We start from the raw sequence: 18,898 nt of genomic DNA on the forward strand, positions 1-18,898 counted from the left end.
GCTTGTCCTCCTGCATCCTCCAGAGGGTGAAAATGCCACTCACTGTGGCCTTGGATTAAAACACATAGAGGCAGGCAAGACAGGAGATGAGCAGCCCAGCGAAACACCTCCAAATGTAAAAGAAAGGTGACCAGCTGAGACTGCCTCTTGCCTTGGAAGTGATTCAGAATGTTGCTTATACTTCTGTTGTCTTTTTCTTTCTGGTTTTTAAGGTCCCACACAGAATGATAGCTCCAGAGTACGGAGTGACACACGGTAAGGCTTCTTTCCTCCCTTCTTTCTGCTGCCTTTTAGTGTCTGCAGGTTGGAGAAAGGAATTGTGGGGGTTGTAGAGACAGCTGCAGAGATTGTGAGTGTTCCCTGCAGAGATCTGAGGGTGTCCCTAAACATAAATACTGTACTCTTATCCCTTCACATATCAGATTGTTTTCCTTATGAGCCTCATCTTTTAGCTTCAGTTTGCTTCCAGGCAATCCCAAACCAAAACTCCCCTTTTGGTTTGGGTTTTCCCCCCGCCTCTTTTTTTATCCTTCATCCTTTCCCCAAGGATTAACCAAAGTAAAATATATTAAAAAAATTAAAATCAATGGAGTCCCCATGGAGACCATGTGGTGCCTGGGGGTATGGCTTAGGGGGTGAACTTTGTAGAACAGGGTTATGGGTTGGATTTGGTGATCCTGAGGGTCTTTTCCAACCTGAATATTGCTCCCCAGGTTAAGAGGGACAGGGATCTGCTGGAGAGGGTCCAGTGGGGCGCTACAAGGATGATTAGGGGACTGAGCACTGCCTGGTGAGGAGAAGCTGAGAGCCCTGGGGCTGTTTAGTCTGGAAAAGAGAAGACTCAGAGGGGATTTAATAAATGTCTATCAATATCTGAGGGCTGGGGGGCAGGAGGGAGGGGATAGGCTCTGCTCACTTGTGCCCTGGGATAGGACAAGGAGTAATGGATGTAAGCTGCAGCACAGGAGGTTCCACCTCAACACAAGGGGGAACTTCTTGACTGTAAGAGTCCCAGAGCACAGGAACAGGCTGCCCAGAGAGGTTGTGGAGTCTCCTTCTCTGGAGCCTTTCAAGGCCCATCTGGATGCATTCCTGTGTGACCTGAGCTAGGTGCTGCCCTGGCAGAGGGGTTGGACTGGATGATCACTTTGGGTCCCTTCCAACTCCTGTGACCCCTGTGATTTCTGAGTCAATGGCACTGGTTATTAAAAACAGAATTGTAGATTTGTTTTAGTTGGAAAAGACCTTAGAGATCATGGAGTCCAACTATCAACACCATCATGCCCCCCAAACCATGTCCTGAAGTGCCATTTCCACATGCCTCCCAAACTGCTGCAGGGATGGTGAGCCCATCGTGCCCCTGGGCAGCCTGTTCCAATCTCTGGTCCCTCTTTCAGCAAAGACATTTTTCCTGTTCTCCAACCTGAGCCTCCCCTGGCAGAGTTTTGGGCTATTTCCTCTAATCCTATCACCTGCTACCAGGCAGAGGAGACCAAACCCCACCTCACTTCAACCTCCTTTCAGGGAGTTGAAGAGGGCAATGAGGTCTTCCTTCAACCTTCTCCAGACTAAACACCCCCAGCTCCCTCAGCTGCTTCTCACCAGCCCTGTTCTCCAGACCCTTCACCAGCTTCCTTGCCAGTCTCTGGACACTTTTACACTGTTTTGCATGGAGGTGTCAGAATCTATTTGGCTTTGTTTAGAAGACACCAAAGATACCAAGAAGACACCAGAAGCTGCCTAGCAGTTGCAGTGGTTTAAGGTCAATGTCAGATCATGCACCCTGCTGTTTGCTAGGATAAAGTGTGGCCATACTTGATGGTGGATTAACCTGCAAGGAGCTCCAGGCCACTTTCATTACTTGGCAGTGCTACAAATATTTGATCCTCCCACTCTATGCTGCCCTGGTGAGGCCACACCTGGAGTACTGTGTCCAGTGCTGGGCTCCCTGGTTCAATAAGGGCAGGGACTTACTGGAGAGGGTATAGAAAAGGGCTAAAAAGATGCTGAGGGAAATGGAACATCTCCCTGATGAGGAAAGATAGAGAATTGGGGATTTTTAGTCTGGAGTGGAGAAGGCTCTGAGGGGAGATCTCATCAGTGCTATCAGTATTTAAAGGGAGGATGTCAGGAGGATGGGACCAGGCTTTTGTCAGTGGTGCCCAGTGACAGGACAAGGGGTGATGGACACATACTTGAACATAAGGAGTTCCATCTAAACATGAGGAGGAACTTCTTAAAGGGTGGCAGAATACTAAAGCAGGCTGCCCAGAGAGGTGGTGGAGTCTCCATCTCTTGACACAGTCAAAACCCACCTGGACATGCTCCTGTGTGACCTTCTCTAAGTGACTCTGCCTTGGCAGGGGAAGTTGGTCTTGTTTCCAGAGGTTCCTTCCAACCCCTACCATGAAGTGATGCTGTGGAGCACATCCACACAGGCTGTTATTGGGTCTTTGACAGCTTCCCATCTCGTCAGAGACAAGTGGAATTTGTGGGCAGAAATAGCTGAGCAGTGACATCCTGAGCCTGAAGGCAGTTGTGTAGAGCTGGGAAGCAGAAGAGGAGATTTCAGTGACAGATGTCCCAGACAGACATCTAGTTCACAACCTCTTCATTAGTGGAGGTGTCCTGCACCTCAGGAGATCAACCCTTAGTAGGTTGTTAGACAGTTATCATTGCTGTGAATGGAGGAATCTCACCTCAGCACAACTCTTACATTCTAGTGGCTTCCATAAAGTTTCATGGCATCCCTACCCTGTTAGAACAGCTCTGCTTTGTCTTTTCCTGCCACAGGACTAACTCCAACAGCCTGGAAAGCTCTGAAGATGCTGCTGCCAGTGAAAACAAGACTGTTAATGGCAGTGATTCTCCATTGCTCACAAATGGGAACTGCAAACCTTCTCGACCTCCCAGGCCTTCCAGACCACCTCCACCCACTCCCCGCAGACCCCCTTCAGTAGCAGGTAGGTACTCTAGGGCCAGCTGCACCTCCTGGGGGTGAGGAGCCACTTCTGGTGCTGATTTGTACCTTGGATTTTTCATGGTGAATGTTTGGGCAGGTATCTTCTGAAGGACTGGTTTGTAGCTTGCAGTCAGTACCTGTTGTCTCATCACTGCTCCTGTTAATTAGAAATAGCTCTAGTTCCATGTGTGCTAAATAATGATTTTGGTGATACTGCTGTGTAGAGTGCAGCTGGGACCAAAGGAACACAAGTGGATGGTACAGCACTAAGACATCCACTGAGTTTGAGGCTTGAGATGAAATCTACTGAAGGACTCCCAGGATGAGGCTCTGGTCAGCCTGATCTAGTGTGGGGTGTCCCTGCCCATGGCAGGGGGGTTGGAACTAGATAATCCTTGTGGTCCCTTCCAACTCTGACTGATACTATGATAACTGCCTCCAGTTTATAACATTTGGGTTTGAAACACTGGATATTTGCTCCTGCATTTAGAGGTTAACTCTGTGAAACAGATTCATCCAATGGTTTGGGTTGGAAGGGGCTTTAAAGATCATCTTGTTTCAAACCCCCTGCCATGGGCAGAGACACCTCCCACCAGCCCAGGGTGTTCAAGGCCTCATCCAGCCTGGCCTTGAACACCTCCAGGGAGGGGGGTATCCTTAACTTCCCTGGGCAACCTGTGCCAGTGTCTCCCCACCCTCACACTAAGGAATTTCTTCCTAACCTCTAGTCTCAATCTCCTCTCTTCTGGTTTAAAATCATTGTCCCTTATCCTGGCACTCCCAGCTCTTGTCAAACGTCCCTCCCCAGCTCTCCTGGAGCCCCCTTCAGATACTGGATGGCTGCTCTAAGGTCTCCTTGGAGCTGCCTTTTCTGCATGCTTGTCACCATAGGGGAGGTTCTGCAGCCCTCTGATCATCCTCATGACCTCCTCTGGGCCCTCTCCACCAGTTCCATGTCCTCCTTGTGCTGGAGACACCAGAGCTGGAGGCAGTGCTGCAGGTGGGGTCTCAGCAGTGAGTCCCCTCCCTATCCTGCTGCTCACACTTCATAGCAGCACTGTTGCTACTCCTTCATTGTTTTCCTGCACTGGAATGGGTAGGCTTTTGGTTTGTTGGGTTTTTTTTTCATTCTTAATCCTGTTGTTATAAAACTACAAACCTTTAAATAGTCCTGAGAAGGTAGTTGATGCTTTTAGGGTAATTCCTTTCCCCCATACACTGCCCTCTGCTTCAGCAGTTTCATTATTACAAGTAATAAGGGCTGAGTCTGGGTGGGAAGCTGTGATACAGTCATTGCTTTTAAAGATGTAGTTTAGTAATGAGGCCTGACTTTTACTCCCAGTCACAAAATGGCATTCAGGAAAAGGCTTGAAAAGGTTTCAAGGCTGTATGTATTCCCCTCCCTTTCCAAGAACTCCTCTCTGTGCAGTGGCCTAGGACCTGGAGAGGCTGGAGAGCAGGCTGAGGAGAATCTCATGAAGCTCAATAAGGAAAAGTGCAAGGTCCTGCAGCTGGATCTGGGTAATCCTTGATAGCAATCCAGGCTGGGGGTGATGAGATTGAGAGCAGCCCTGCAGAGAAGGACTTGGGGGTGCTGGTGGGGGAGAAGCTGGACAGGAGCCAGCAATGGGCACTTGCAGCCCAGAAGGTAAATAGCAGCCTGGGCTGCATCAAAAGCAGCATGGCCGGAGATGGAGAGAGGAGATCCTGCCCCTCTGCTCTGGGGAGACCTCACCTACAGTGCTGTGTCAAGCTGTGGTTCCCCACCATAAGAAGGACCTGGACCTGCTGAAAACAGGTTTAGAATGGCTTGTAGTGATAGACCAAGGGGCAATGGTTTGACACTGGAGCAGAGGAGAATCAGGTTGGCCATCAGGAGGAAGTTCTGCACAATGAGAGTGGTGAAATACTGGAACAGGTTGCCCAGGGGTGTGGAGGCCCTGTCCCTGGAGACATTCAGGATCAGATTTGATGGGGCCCTGGGCAGCCTGCTGTACTTGCAGGTGTCCCTGCTGCCTGCCTGGGGTTGGTCATGATGACCTTTGAGGGTCTCTCCAACCCAATGCAATCTGGGAAGCTATGAAAATGTTATGTTTATTATCCCTTAAATTCTTATGCTAAATAATAAAACAAGTAACTCCTCAGTGCAAGGAAGTGGGTTTTGTGTTTCCAGTTGTTTAGTGTCTATGGGATGCTGGCTTCCTGCTCTGGTAAAGATGACTTCTTCCATGAGAAGTATCAACCCTGAGCCATTGATGGCAGTTCTGGGACTCAAGCATTTGTACAAAGTGAGCAAGGTTGCTTTTTAGGTCTTGTATGAGATGCCCCCTCTGTGTGTGTGTGCTTGGCAGTGCCAGTTCTTGCATGTTGGCTTTTGTGATTTACTGCTTCTAAAATAGACTGCTGGTAAGTGTCAGTTAAAAGCTGTTTTCCCTTCTCTCTTTGATATCTCTGACCTCACAGCAAGTGTCAATGGTCCTTCATCCACGTCCACAGAGAATGAAGGGGCCAGTGCAGGCTCACTGGCAGGCACAGCTGCAAGTACACCTCCAGAACAGAGCCCTGAGGGGGCAACAGCTACAGCTACAGCTCCTGCAACAACAGCTCCTGCAACTCCTGCACTCACCACACCTCCAGTATCAAGACAAGTCCAACCAGTGAATCCTCCACCTCAAGCACTTACCACAGTCAGTCAAGGTCCTCTTCCACCTGGGTATGAGTGCAGTGATTTATTGTTGTGTGGTTTGGGTTTTGCTTTTTGGTTTGTGCTGACTTGTCAAGTGTTAGGTTAATGATTTGACTTGATGGTCTTAAAGGTCTTTTCCAACCTAGGAATGCTGTGGTTTCTGGGATTCTTGTACTTAGGGTAGGTGTAACAAAGTATTTGTGACATCTGCCTTTTGCTGCATAGCAGATAGCCTCCTCCCATCCTCCCCCATTATTAGCTTGGACATATTCATAACTCTTCTGTCTCCAAGAATGGTTTATTCAAGAGAAGAACCTTTCAGGTATCTTTGATACTTGTCATACTTTCCCATGTCAGCAAAAGATAGAAGGTTTAGGTTTCGCAGTTTGATGCACAGCCTGCAGCCTTCCAGTTACAATTAAGGTAGTAAACTATTGGTATAGGTGAGTTGAAGAGAAGCTGCTAGAGCAGGACATAAACAAGTCCAAGTGCTGGGTGCTGCACTTTGGCCACAACAACCCCAGGCAGAGCTACAGGCTGGGGTCAGAGTGGCTGGAGAGCAGCCAGGCAGAAAGGGACCTGGGGGTACTGGTTGACAGCAGCTGAACAGGAGCCAGCAGTGTGCCCAGGGGGCCAAGAAGGCCAAGGGCATCCTGGCCTGCATCAGGAACAGTGAGGCCAGCAGGAGCAGGGGAGTCATTGTGCCCTGTGCTCAGCATTGGTTAGGCCACACCTTGAATCCTGTGTCCAGTTCTGGGCCCCTCAGTTTAAGAAGGACTTTGAGACACTTGAAGGTGTCCAGAGGAGTGAAATGAGGCTGGGGAGGGGTCTGGAGCACAGCCCTGTGAGGAGAGGCTGAGGGAGCTGGGGTTGCTTAGCCTGGAGAAGAGGAGGCTCAGGGGAGACTTTCTTGCTCTCTCCAACTCCCTGAAGGGAGGTTGTAGCCAGGTGGGGGTTGGTCTCTTCTCCCAGGCAGCCAGCACCAGAACAAGAGGACACAGTCTCAAGCTGTGCCAGGGGAGGTTTAGGCTGGAGGTGAGGAGAAAGTTCTTCCCAGCAAGAGAGATTGGCCATTGGGATGTGCTGCCCAGGGAGGTGGTGGAGTCCCCATCCCTGGAGGTGTTCAAGAGGGGATTGGATGTGGCACTTGGGGCCATGGTTTAGTTGTCAGGAGGTCTGTGGTGACAGGTTGGACTTGATGATCTCTGAGGTCTTTTCCAACCTTATTGATTCTATGATTCTGTATGTCCTGAAGTTTAGGACTTCATACTGCAGCTCCTGGGAGTAGTGTGGGCACAGTACTGTCTGTCATAGAGAATTGTTAGGGTTGGAAGGGACCTCAAGGATCAGCCAGTTCCAACCCCCCTGCCATGGCCAGGGATACCTCACACTATAGCAGGTTGCTCACAGCCACATGCAGCCTGGCTGCAAACACCTCCAGGGATGAGGCTTCCACCACCTCCCTGGGCAACCTGTATTTGCTAGATAATAAATCATAGAATGGTTTGGGTTGGAAGGGCCCTTCAAGATCATTTCATTCCACCCCCCCTGCCATGGGCAGGGACACCTCCTACCAGCCCAGGTTGCTCATGGCCTCATCCAGCCTGGCCTTGAACACCTCCAGGGAGGGGACATCCACAGGCTCCCTGGGCAACCTGTGCTGGTGTCTCCCCACCCTCACTTGAAAGAATTTCTTCCTAATCTCCAGTCTGTCTTGCCTCTTCCAGCTCCAAGCCATTGCCTCTTCACCCTGGCACTCCCAGCCCTTGTCAAAAGTCCCTCCCCAGCTGTTTTGTAGGCCTGCTTCAGGTGCTGAGATACATTGCCTCAGAGCTCTCATTCAAATTCTAAACAAAAGCATCCCCATGTGAATGGTGTAATTGGTGACATTGCTGCCTTAAATTGCAGGCAGTTGAAGCTAAAGGTAGGAGAGCTCTGAATTACTTTGCTTACTCACAGGGTAACAGTGGGATAGAAAAGCAGTCTTGAAAGCATCTCTTGTTGCTGTACCTTGTAGATACCCACAGCAATGGTAAAGGAGCATGCTTGGTTTTTTTTCCTCTGATGTTACATTTGCTTCAGAGAATCACACACTTGGTTTGGTTGGCAAAGCCCTCTGAGATTCTTCAGTCCAGCTATTGACCCAACCCCACTATGGCCACTAAACCATGGCCACAGGTTTCTTGAACACCTCCAGGGCTGGGGACACCACCACTTCCCTCCCTGGGCAGCCTGTGCCAATCCCTGACCACTCTTGTAACAAAGACATTTTTCCTCCTCTCCAACCTAACCCTCCCCTGGCACAGTTTCAGGCCATTTCCTCTCCTTCTCTCATCTGATCCTAGGGAGAAGAGCCCAACCCCCACCTGAGTCCAACCTCCTTTCAGGGAGTTGTAGAGAGCTCCTCTCCTTTTCTTCAACCCTAACAACCCCAGTTCCTTCAGCTGCTCCTCCCCAGCCCTGTTCTCCAGACCCTTCCCCAGCTCTATGCACATACAGCTGTCAATCAGGATCCCAAATGCTGCAGGTGCAGAAAATGCAACCAGTGCCTTTATGAACTCTGCATAAATGTGACCCATGCCGAATCATGGATGCTCCCTCCCTGGAGCTTGGATGGGGGCTTGAGCAGCCTGGGCTAGTGAGGGTGGGGAGGCACTGGCACAGGCTGCCCAGGGAGGTTGTGGATGTCCCCTCCCTGGAGGTGTTCAAGGCCAGGCTGGATGAGGCCTTGAGCAAGCTGGGCTGGTGGGAGGTATCCCTGCCCATGGCAGTGGGTTTGGAACTGGGTAACCTTTAGGGTCCCTTGCAACCCAACCCATTCTATGAAGCTGTGAAGCAAGTCTTAGTTTCAAGCATTTTATCTAGAATTAAGCATGTTATAAAAGCAGTCCTTTTTGTTTCATCTTAATGCTGTGAGGAGAGGCTGAGGGAGCTGGGGTTGTTTAGCCTGGGGAAGAGGAGACTCAGGGGTGACCTTCTTGCTCTCTACAACTACCTGAAGGGGGATTGTAAACAGGCAGATGTTGGTCTCTTCTCCCAGGCAGCCAGTACCAGAACAAGAGGACACAGTCTCAGGCTGTGCCAGGGGAGGTTCAGGCTGGAGGTCAGGAGGAAGTTTTACACAGAGAGAGTGATTGCCCATTGGAATGGGCTGCCTGGGGAGGTAGTGGACAGGGTGCTTGGTTGCATGGTTTAGTTGGTTGGGTGGTGTTGGATGATAGGTTGGACACGATGATCTTGAAGGTCTCTTCCAACCTGGTCTGGTCTATTCTATTCATGAATGGTTGAAGTAGCTTGATGTGGAGAGAGCTAAAAGCACTCTTCCCTTTCCAGCTGGGAGCAGAGAGTAGACCAACATGGCCGAGTCTACTACGTGGATCACGTGGAGAAAAGGACAACGTGGGACCGGCCAGAGCCTCTTCCTCCAAGGTGAGCCAGGAGAAGCCAGAGCTTGTCTGGCAACTCTCTGGATGTTTTTTTCCAGACATTGATTGACTTACCAGTTTCTGTAGCTAGAAAGCAGGGTTGTAAAGAGAAATGTGAACCCAGTGCAAGCAGCTGCTCTGGACTCTGTCCAAGGCATTCTGCAAAACTGCCTGGAGCATGGGATGCAAAGATAACAGAGTCTGCATCTCCTGGCAAAGATAGGAAGCAAGTGCATCTTTACTGAGAAACAGATGTCAGTTCAAGACAGGAGACTCCACCAGCTGTAAAAGGAAGCCTAAACCACAGACAAGTATTTTGGGCTTGAGGTAGCTCTCAGCTGAGACAAGAATGCTCTTGATTGGCTCTTTATCCTGAGGTTACTGTTAGCAGTCTCTGCTCTTGTCTTAGCTTTCCCAGCTGCCTATCTGCCGTACTCTTGAAATCTGCTTTGGTCATCAGGCTTTTCCAGCTGGTAGGATCACAATATCAGTAAGGTTGGAGGAGAGCTCGAGGATCATCGAGTCCAACCTGTCACCACAGACCTCATGAATAGACCATGGCACCAAGTGCCACATCCAATCCCCTCTTGAACACCTCCAGGATTGGTGACTCCACCACCTCCCTGGGCAGCACATTCCAGTGACTAATTACTCTCTGTGACTTTCTCCTCACTTCAAGCCTAAACTTCCCCTGGTGCAGCTTGAGACTGTGTCCTCTTGTTCTGGTGCTGGCTGCCTGAGAGAAGAGACCAACCCCCACCTGGCTACAACCTCCCTTCAGGGAGTTGGAGAGAGCTAGAAGGTCTCCCCTGAGCCTCCTCTTCTCCAGGCTAAGCAACCCCAGCTCCCTCAGCCTCTCCTCACAGGGCTGTGCTCCAGACCCCTCCCCAGCTTTGTTGCCCTTCTCTGGACACCTTCAAGTCTCTCAATGTCCTTCCTAAACTGAGAGGCCCAGAACTGGACACAGGACTCAAGGTGTGGCCTAACCAGTGCTGAGCACAGGGCACAATGACTTCCCTGCTTCTGCTGGCCACACTGTTCCTAATGCAGGCCAGTATGCCATTGGCCTTCTTGGCCACCTGGGCACACTGCTGGATAGGGTGCTTGGTGCCATGGGTTAGTTGATTAGGTGGTGTTGGATGACAGGTTGGACTTGATGATCTTGAAGGTCTCTTCCAACCTGGTTTATTCTGTTCTATCCATGGAAAGCTTAGAAGAATTTCAGTTCTGGCATAGCTTTTAGTGGAGAAACCCCAAATCTGCTGGCGTAGCCCACGCCTTACAACCACTTCAGCATGCAGCTGCTTCGCCTGAAAGTGCTTCTTGAGCCCTTCACATTGCCTGCTGTTGAGAACTGCTCCTTCCCATTTTGTTTTCCAAGCTGGGAGAGGAGAGTTGACAACATGGGGAGGATTTACTACGTTGACCACTTCACCAGAACGACGACGTGGCAGAGACCCACCCTGGAGTCTGTCCGGAATTATGAGCAGTGGCAGCTCCAGCGCAGCCAGCTGCAAGGAGCTATGCAGCAGTTCAATCAGAGGTTTATTTATGGGGTAAGCAATTTCTCTTCTAGGCCTAGAAAAGGTGTTTTTTTTGCCCCCCCCAAATATCTTGCCCTCCCTCTTCTGAATGGTGAAAGTAGGTTTGGGTTTGGGGCATCCTTGTGGGTGATGAGGTCCTAGGTTGATTCAGCCCTCGATATCAGTCCACACTGGGGGGTAATGAGATGAAGAGCAGCCCTGCAGAAAAGGCCTTGGGGTGCTGGTGGACAAGAAGCTGGATGTGAGCCAACAGTGTGAACTTGCAGCCCAGAAGGTCAGTGGCATCCTGGGCTGCATCAAAAGAAGTAGGGCCAGCAGGTGGAGAGAGGGCGTCCTGCCCCTCTGCTCTGGTTAGACCTCACCAGGAGCACCGTGTCCAGCTCTGGGATCACCACCACAAGAAGGATGTGGATCTGCTGGAGTGGGTCTGGAGGAGGGCCACAAAGATGATCAGAGGGCTGGAGCACCTTTCCTACAAGAACAAATTGGGAGACCTGGGTCTGTTCAGCCTGGAAAAGGGAAGTCTCCAGGGAGACCTTAAAGGAGCCTTCCAGTACCTGAAGGGGATACAGGAGAGCTGGGGAGGTACTTCTGACAAGGGCTTGTAGAGATAGCATGAGGAGCAACAGTTTGAAACTGGAGCAGGGAGGAAGTTCTTCACAATGAGGGTGGTGAAGCACTGGAACAGGCTGCCCAGGGATGTGGTTGAGGTCCCATCCCTGGAGACATTCAAACTGAGACTTGATGTAGTCTGTAGATGCCTGATCTGGTTGGAGATCCCCTGCTGCCTGCAAGGGGTTGGACAAGATGACCTTTGAGGGTCCCTTCCAACCCAGTGCAATCTGAGTCTGTGATTTTGCCCATACAGATAGCAGAATTTGTTGTGCTTTATTCTCTGTGTGTGCATAGCATGGCAGGAAATGATAACTGGTAACCTTAGTTCCTGTCCTTGCCATGCCTGCAGGCAGCACATGCAATGCCCTGATTATTTTGTTTAATCCATCAGCTGAGCATAAGTGGTGAACTTTGATAAAGCTCTTGTATAATACTGGTAAAAGACACTGATTCAAACAAGCCCCAGCTGAGTATGAAGCTGGTTTATTAAGCTGTCTTTTATTTGCTTGGGCAGAGATGTTGGAAGGTGAGCAAGCACACAGGACATATTCCTGCTTTAGGCAAAGCAAAATAATCTTCTTCTCAGTGGTGCCCAATGACAGGTCAAGGGGCAGTGGTGGAAAATGAGGCAGAGGAAGTGCCATGGAAGTATGAGGAAGAATTTTTTTTCTCTGTGAGGGTGAGAGAGCCCTGGAGCAGGCTGCCCAAGGGGGCTGTGGAGTCTCCCTCTCTGGAGATACTCAGAACCTGCCTGGATGTGTTCCTGTGTGATGTACTCTAGGTGACCCTGCTCTGGCAGGGGCTTGGGCTGGATGAGCCTTGGAGGTCCCTTCCAGCCCCTAACATTCTGTGATTCTGTAATGCAGACTGAATGTTATGAAAGCAGGGAAATGGAAAAGAATCCTTCCAGAACTTGAAATCCATTGTTTACCTCTGAGGAAGAGCAGATTACACAGCAGCCAACATCTGGTTGGAAAAGACCTCAAAGATCATCCAGTCCAACCCTTGACCAGCACTGAAGGGTTAACACTAAACCATGTAACTCCAATTCATGCTGTTAGCAATGGCTCATGGGGCAAAACTAGAAGTGGGGAGATTCAGCTTGGATGTTAGGAAGAAGCTCTTCCCCATGAGGGTGGTGAGAGACTGGCACAGGTTGTCCAGGGAGGTGGTGGAAGCCTCATGCCTGGAGGTGTTTGCAGCCAGGCTGGATGTGGCTGAGAGCAACCTGCTGTAGTGTGAGGTGTCCCTGGCCATGGCAGGGGGGTTGGAACTGGCTGATCCTTGAGGTCCCTTCCAGCCCTGACAGCTCTGTGATTCTTGACAGGCATGATCTAGATTCTACATTTGCTGTCTGTGTAGATTAAAAAAAGGACCTCAAGGCTAGTGGTGGAGAGGACTATACTGAGTGCAGGGATGCAGTGCTTTGCTTTCTGATTATTTTGGGTGCTGCTGTACAAATTTCCCTCCTGTGTAGGCAGGAGCACTGAAAGGGAACCCATTTGCTTAGCACTGTAGTTAATTAAGCATGCCCAGGTCTGTGAAGTAGGCCTTCTCCATGGAGAAAAAGAACTGGTTGGCATCTTTGCTTCCATGGACCATGAATAAAAATGCATTTACTGCAGTAATCCCTGCTGGGCTGTGGTGGAACATCTGGAAAGCAAATGAGTGGTCATTAATGCAGCCATTTGTTTGTGTGACTTGCAGAACCAGGACTTTTCATCCACACAGAACAAAGAGTTTGATCCTCTTGGCCCTCTGCCACATGGATGGGGTAAGACTGCCTTGCAAGTGTTTTGTAGTGCAGTGTAATTAAACATCCAAGCATGCTTCTGCCAAATGATTTTTGTCAGCTGCTCTGGGCTAGTTTTTCAACATGAAAATCTGGATTAAAAAAACCATTTAAAATTCTAATCAAGCATGCTGTTGAAGAGTCCTGACAAGGAGGGACAGTTTCAAAGTAGATCAGAAAGTGTAAAGTGGTCTGGTTTACTCCTTGTAGCTGCCATAATAGCCTCTTTCACACTGGCATCCTTCCTTTTTATCACTTTCCTCGGGGAGGATTCCCCTGCCCCCATCCCATTTGTGCTAAATCAGACTCCAGATCTCTTCTAAATCAGCCAAATTCCCTCTCCAAGCCAATTCTTGCAGAGCTCTGTTGGTGTGAAAGCCTTTTTCACCCTGGCAAATAATCACTTCTTGACTTGCACGTCACCTTGGAGTAAACTAATTTGTGCTTTACAGGCTTAAAATTTACAGTTAAGGTAATTGTGAAGAGGTGGCCAAAAATGTCAAGGTAAAACTAACTTCTGCTGTGACTACCAAGCAGATCAAAAAATTCAAGTGTTATGGTACACAGGCAAAGTTCTGGGCCAACCCCAGGCACAAATCCAGGCTGGGTGCAGAGTGGGTTGAGAGCAGCCCTGAAGAAAAAGATTTGGGGGTGTTGGCTGCTGAGAAGCCCCCCAGGAGCCAGCAGTGCCCTCCTGCAGCCCAGCAGGCAGCTGTGTGCTGGGCTGCAGCCAGAGCAGTGTGAGCAGCAGGACAAGAGAGGGGATTCTGCCTCTTGACTGCTCTGCTGAGACCTCACCTCCAATCCTGCTTCCAGTTCTGGTGTCCCCAGTAGAAGGAGGACACAGAGCTGATGGAGTGAGGACAGAGAGGAGCCACAAAGACTATCGGAGGGCTGGAGAGCCTCCTCTATGGGAACAGGCTGAGGGACTTGGGGCTTTCAGCCTGGAGAAGAGAAGACTCCAGGGAGACCTTGGAGCAGCCTTCCAGTACCTGAAGGGAGCTACAGGAGAGCTGGGGAGGAACTTCTGAACCAAGGCCTTGTAATGACAGGATGAGGGACAGTGGTTTTGCCCTGGAAGAGGGGAGATTGAGACTAGAGATGAGAAGAAATTCTTTAGAGTGAGGGTGGGGAGACACTGGAAGAGGTTGCCCAGGGAGGCTGTGGATGTCCCCTCCCTGGAGGTGTTCAAGGCCAGTTTGGGCCTTGAGCAGCCTGGGCTGGTGGGAGGTGTCCCTGCCCACAGCAGGGGATTGGGACTTGATGATCTTTAAAGTCCCTTCCAACCCAAACCATGCTATGAATCCATGAATAAGGTGAAAAGATGCTGAGTCAGAGGAGGGGCAGGGAAACCTGAAGGCTGTAGAGGCTGTGGCGAGGTCTGTTGATTGATTTTTAGTTAGTTAGTTTGATGCAGTCTCAAGCAATACATTAGGCAGATATTAATAATTGTGTTTTCATTTGGATCTTTTCAGAGAAGAGAACTGACAGCAATGGCAGAGTGTATTTTGTCAACCACAACACACGAATCACTCAGTGGGAAGATCCCAGGAGTCAGGGGTAAGAAACCAGCTTCAGCTTCCTGTAAGCCTGGAGTGAAAACTCTAACAAAGCAGTGAGCCTGAGAGCTGGGAAATGCTGCCCACAGCTGAATCTTGGTGTCCTACACAAACTGCAGCCAGCCTGTTACAGTATTCAAAGGTGCCAACCAAAGTGGAAGCTGTCAACCTAGTCCAATTACCAGGGGAGCCTTGGCCAGCAGCAGTAAGCTCATTCCCCAGAGCAGCTCCTGCTCTCTTTATAAGCAAGACATGCCTGTCTCAGTGGATGTATCATTGGGGTAGTGATGGGATAGTGCACAGGATCCTGAGGGAGAATTTTGAGTAGTTCCTAGTCAGTAGCCAGTAGACAGAACAGAGACTGACCTGAAATCAGCTGTTGCACCCCTCCTCATACCTTTGAGACAAAAAAAAGCTAGAAAGGGAACTAGAGGGAAAAAAACCACTCAATGTAGCAGAGCACTCTCTTGGAGAGTGAAGAGTGTTTGATTCCAGCTGCTCCTGTTTGAGCTGAACATTTCTGCTTGGTGAAGCAGCATCACCTGTCCTCTGCAGAGGAGTGAGAAGAGAGGCAGGGGAGTAGCTTAGGATGTGTGGAAGAGTAACAGCTATAGGCAGAGATGAGAAATTTTCCATTCCAGTCACATCAGCAGCAGCTACCTGTGTGGAGGATGCTGTTACTCTTATACATACTCTTATACATATATATACTCTTATAACCCAACAAGCAAGTATGCAGTTATCTTTGGGCTGTGCCTTTAAGCAAAACTGTCACTCTTGGTTGCAAACATGGTCCTGCAGTGTAGTTAGAATCATGGAATCTATGATTCTCTCTGTGCTTTAGCTGGGACTCTGTGATTCTGTGCTCTAGCTAGGACTCTGATTCTCTCTGTGCTCCAGCTGTGATTCTCTCTGTGCTTCTATCTAAATATTTGATTCTGTCTGTGCTCTCCCTCTGAATCTGTGGGTCCCTCTGTGCTCTCCCTCTGAATCTGTGGGTCCCTCTGTGCTCTCCCTCTGAATCTGTGGGTCCCTCTGTGCTCTCCCTCTGAATCTGTGGGTCCTTCTGTGCTCTCCCTCCGAATCTGTGGGTCCCTCTGTGCTCTCCCTCCGAATCTGTGGGTCCCTCTGTGCTCTCCCTCTGAATCTGTGGGTCCCTCTGTGCTCTCCCTCTGAATCTGTGGGCTCCCTCTGAATCTGTGCGCTCCCTCTGAATCTGTGCGCTCCCTCTGAATCTGTGCGCTCCCTCTGTGCTCTCCCTCTGAATCTGTGAATCTCTGCTTGAATCTGAACCTGATTCTCTGTTTCTATCTGAATTATGACACTGCCTGTGCTTGTGTCTGCTGCTGCCTGTGCTTGTGTCTGTTGCTGCCTGTGCTTGTGTCTATGAATCCATGGGTCAGAGAATCAATGATTCTGTTTCTAACTACACTGTAGGGCCCTGTTTGCAAGCAAGAAGGCAGCGCATTTGCTTGTGGGGTTGTATAGGAGCAGCAACCTCCTTCACACAGGTAACTGCTGTAGTTGTGTGGAGGGAGGTCACTATGAGAGCAGTTGGAGTGACTCTGCTTGGGTCTCTTGAATATATTGAGATCTAGTTGTGTTTACACCAGCACTGAACAACTCAATTATACAAGGTCAGTAATTACATTTTATTCTGCTTTTGTCACTCTGAAGCTGTTTTGGCTGGTGTGTGATTACACACGGGGGTACCAAGAGCTGCTTATTACAATGATGGCAGCTTTGGATTAAAACCTGAATAGATAGAAGATTGAAGTGGAGGAAACCTCAATAAACCTTGCTCACACCTTCCCCCTAGCTTTCTATTTGCTGGTACTCCAGGTGCTGCAACTAAATGAGCTACTGTTTGTTCACATAATCATTGTGGCCTAATTGAGAGCTGCCAGGAAAATTTAAAAGGAAAAAAAAAGCAAGAGAGAGGAGAAATAGAGAATGGAATCTTTCTCCATCTGTAGTTTGTCTAGATCTGCCCACATTTTTGCTGTCTGTTGTTGAACTGACTTTCATGCATTAAGCTGATCAGTTCCCATGTGCTTTCTTGTGTCCACAGCCAATTAAATGAGAAACCCTTGCCAGAGGGCTGGGAAATGAGATTTACTGTGGATGGCATTCCGTACTTTGTGGATCACAACAGGAGAACCACTACCTACATCGATCCCCGCACGGGCAAGTCTGCTCTGTAAGTGCTGTCACCACTAGGCTACATTTTCAGAAGAGAAGCTGAGCAGGCATCATCTTGGAAAGGGTTTTTTCCCCTCTTTGTATGTCCTTTTCATATGTTCATCTTGAGAGTTGGGGCTGTTCAGTCTGGAGAGGAGGAGGCTCCGAGGAGACCTAATTGTGGCCTTCCAGCATCTGAAGAGGGCTCCAAGAAAGCTGGGGAGGGACTTTTGAGGGTGTCAGGGAGTGATAGGACTGGGGGGGGATGGAAAAAAAAACTAGAAATGGGTAGATTCAGCTTGGATGTTAGGAAGAAGTTGTTCCCCATGAGGGTGGTGAGAGACTGGCACAGGTTGCCCAGGGAGGTGGTGGAAGCCTCATGCCTGGAGGTGTTTGCAGCCAGGCTGGATGTGGCTGTGAGCAACCTGCTGGAGTGTGAGGTATCCCTGCCCATGGCGGGGGGGTTGGAACTGGCTGATGCTTGTGGTCCCTTCCACCCCTCACAATCCTGTGATTCTACTCCACAGGTTAAAAAAGATGATTTTTTGTTTGGTTTGTTTTCAGTTTAAGACTGAGACAATATTCTACCCCCAAAACAAATTGGAAAAGAGTGAATAAGAATCTTCCAACTGGACAGCCAACTAAACCATGCAGCTCTGTACCTGAGGCTTTTGGTTAAATGACAAAACCACTTCCAAACTTGACCCTCTCTCTCCCTTTGGTTGCAGAGACAACGGGCCCCAGATAGCTTACGTGCGAGACTTCAAGGCCAAGGTCCATTATTTCAGGTTCTGGTGTCAGGTATGGAGTCATTCCTTGCCAACATCTGCTTCCATTTATTTGTGGGGGGTTTCTTTACATGCTTTTAAAGGAACTCTTGCAAGTCACAGTAATCCCCAAGGAGGGGTAAAGGGGAATTCAATGAGGAGGGAGTAAATACAAGGCTTGTATGAACTCATGTAAGCTTTAGAGCTAGGTGAGCTGTGGCGTTAGCTCTTGTTGGAATCAGGGAAAATGTGAGCTGGCAGCCATGTGCTGGGCTGCATCAGCTGAAGTGTCATAGCTTTATTGGTGATCTGGATGAGGGGATTGAGTCCACCATCAGTAAATTTGCAGATGACACCAAGCTGGGGGCAGGAGTTGATCTGTAAGAGGGTAGAACAGCTCTGCAGAGGGACCTTGTCAGGCTGGAGAGATGGGCAGAGTCCAAGGGCATGAGATTAAACTCATCCAAGTGCCAGGTTCTACACATTGGCCACAACAACCCCATGCAGTGCTACAGGCTGGGGACAGAGTGCTTGGAGAGCAGCCAGGCAAAGAGGGACCCAGCAGTGTGCACAGGTGGCCAAGAAGGCAAATGGCATCCTGGCCTGCATCAGGAACAGTGTGGCCAGCAGGAGCAGGGAGGTCGTTGTGCCCTGTGCTCAGCACTGGTTAGGCCACACCTCGAGTCCTGTGTCCAGTTCTGGGCTCCTTAGTTTAAGAAGGACATTGAGACACTTGAAGGTGTCCAGAGAAGGGCAATGAGGCTGGGGAGGGGTCTGGAGCACAGCCCTGTGAGGAGAGGCTGAGGGAGCTGGGGTTGCTTAGCCTGGAGAAGAGGAGGCTCAGGGGAGACCTCATTGCTCTCTCCACCTCCCTGAAGGGAGGTTGTAGCCAGGTGGGGGTTGGTCTCTTCTCCCAGGCACCCAGCACCAGAACAAGAGGACACAGTCTCAAGCTGCACCAGGGGAGGTTTAGGCTGGATGTTAGGAAGAAGCTCTTCCCAGAAAGAGTAATTGGCCATTGGAATGTGCTGCCCAGGGAGGTGGTGGAGTCACCATCACTGGAATTGTTTAGAAAGAGCCTGGATGTGGCACTTGGTGCCATGGGTTAGTTGATTAGAAGGTGTTGGGTGATAGGTTGGACTTGATGACCTCAAAGGTCTTTTCCAGCCTGGTTTATTTTGTATTCTGTGACCAGCAGGACAAAGGAGAGGATTCTGCCTCTCTGCCCTAGTAAGACCCTACCTAGAGCACTGTTCAGTTGTGATGCCCTTAACACAAGGAGGACAAGGAACTGGACCCACAAAGAGAGGGTCCAGAGGAGGCCACAAAGATGACCAGAAGGCTGGAGAACCTCCCCTATTGGGGCA

The 18,898-nt window shown here is 49.8% G+C and overlaps 1 protein-coding gene across 1 annotated transcript in view; it reads left to right on the forward strand.

The window, feature by feature from the left end:
* ITCH (itchy E3 ubiquitin protein ligase) overlaps positions 1-18,898 on the forward strand; it is an 87,205-nt gene that overhangs the window by 47,751 nt on the left and 20,556 nt on the right. The window contains exons 6-14 of the mRNA XM_068149763.1: positions 213-255; positions 2,794-2,963; positions 5,426-5,675; positions 8,982-9,077; positions 10,455-10,629; positions 12,940-13,006; positions 14,500-14,584; positions 16,655-16,783; positions 17,493-17,565. Of these exons, the coding sequence (XP_068005864.1) occupies positions 213-255; positions 2,794-2,963; positions 5,426-5,675; positions 8,982-9,077; positions 10,455-10,629; positions 12,940-13,006; positions 14,500-14,584; positions 16,655-16,783; positions 17,493-17,565 (1,088 nt within the window). The remainder of the gene's footprint in view (positions 1-212; positions 256-2,793; positions 2,964-5,425; positions 5,676-8,981; positions 9,078-10,454; positions 10,630-12,939; positions 13,007-14,499; positions 14,585-16,654; positions 16,784-17,492; positions 17,566-18,898) is intronic.

Source organism: Melanerpes formicivorus, unplaced genomic scaffold, assembly GCF_026170545.1.
Source record: "Melanerpes formicivorus ecotype bairdi unplaced genomic scaffold, bMelFor1.0.p_v2 SCAF_19, whole genome shotgun sequence".
NCBI classification, from domain to species: Eukaryota; Metazoa; Chordata; class Aves; order Piciformes; family Picidae; genus Melanerpes; species Melanerpes formicivorus.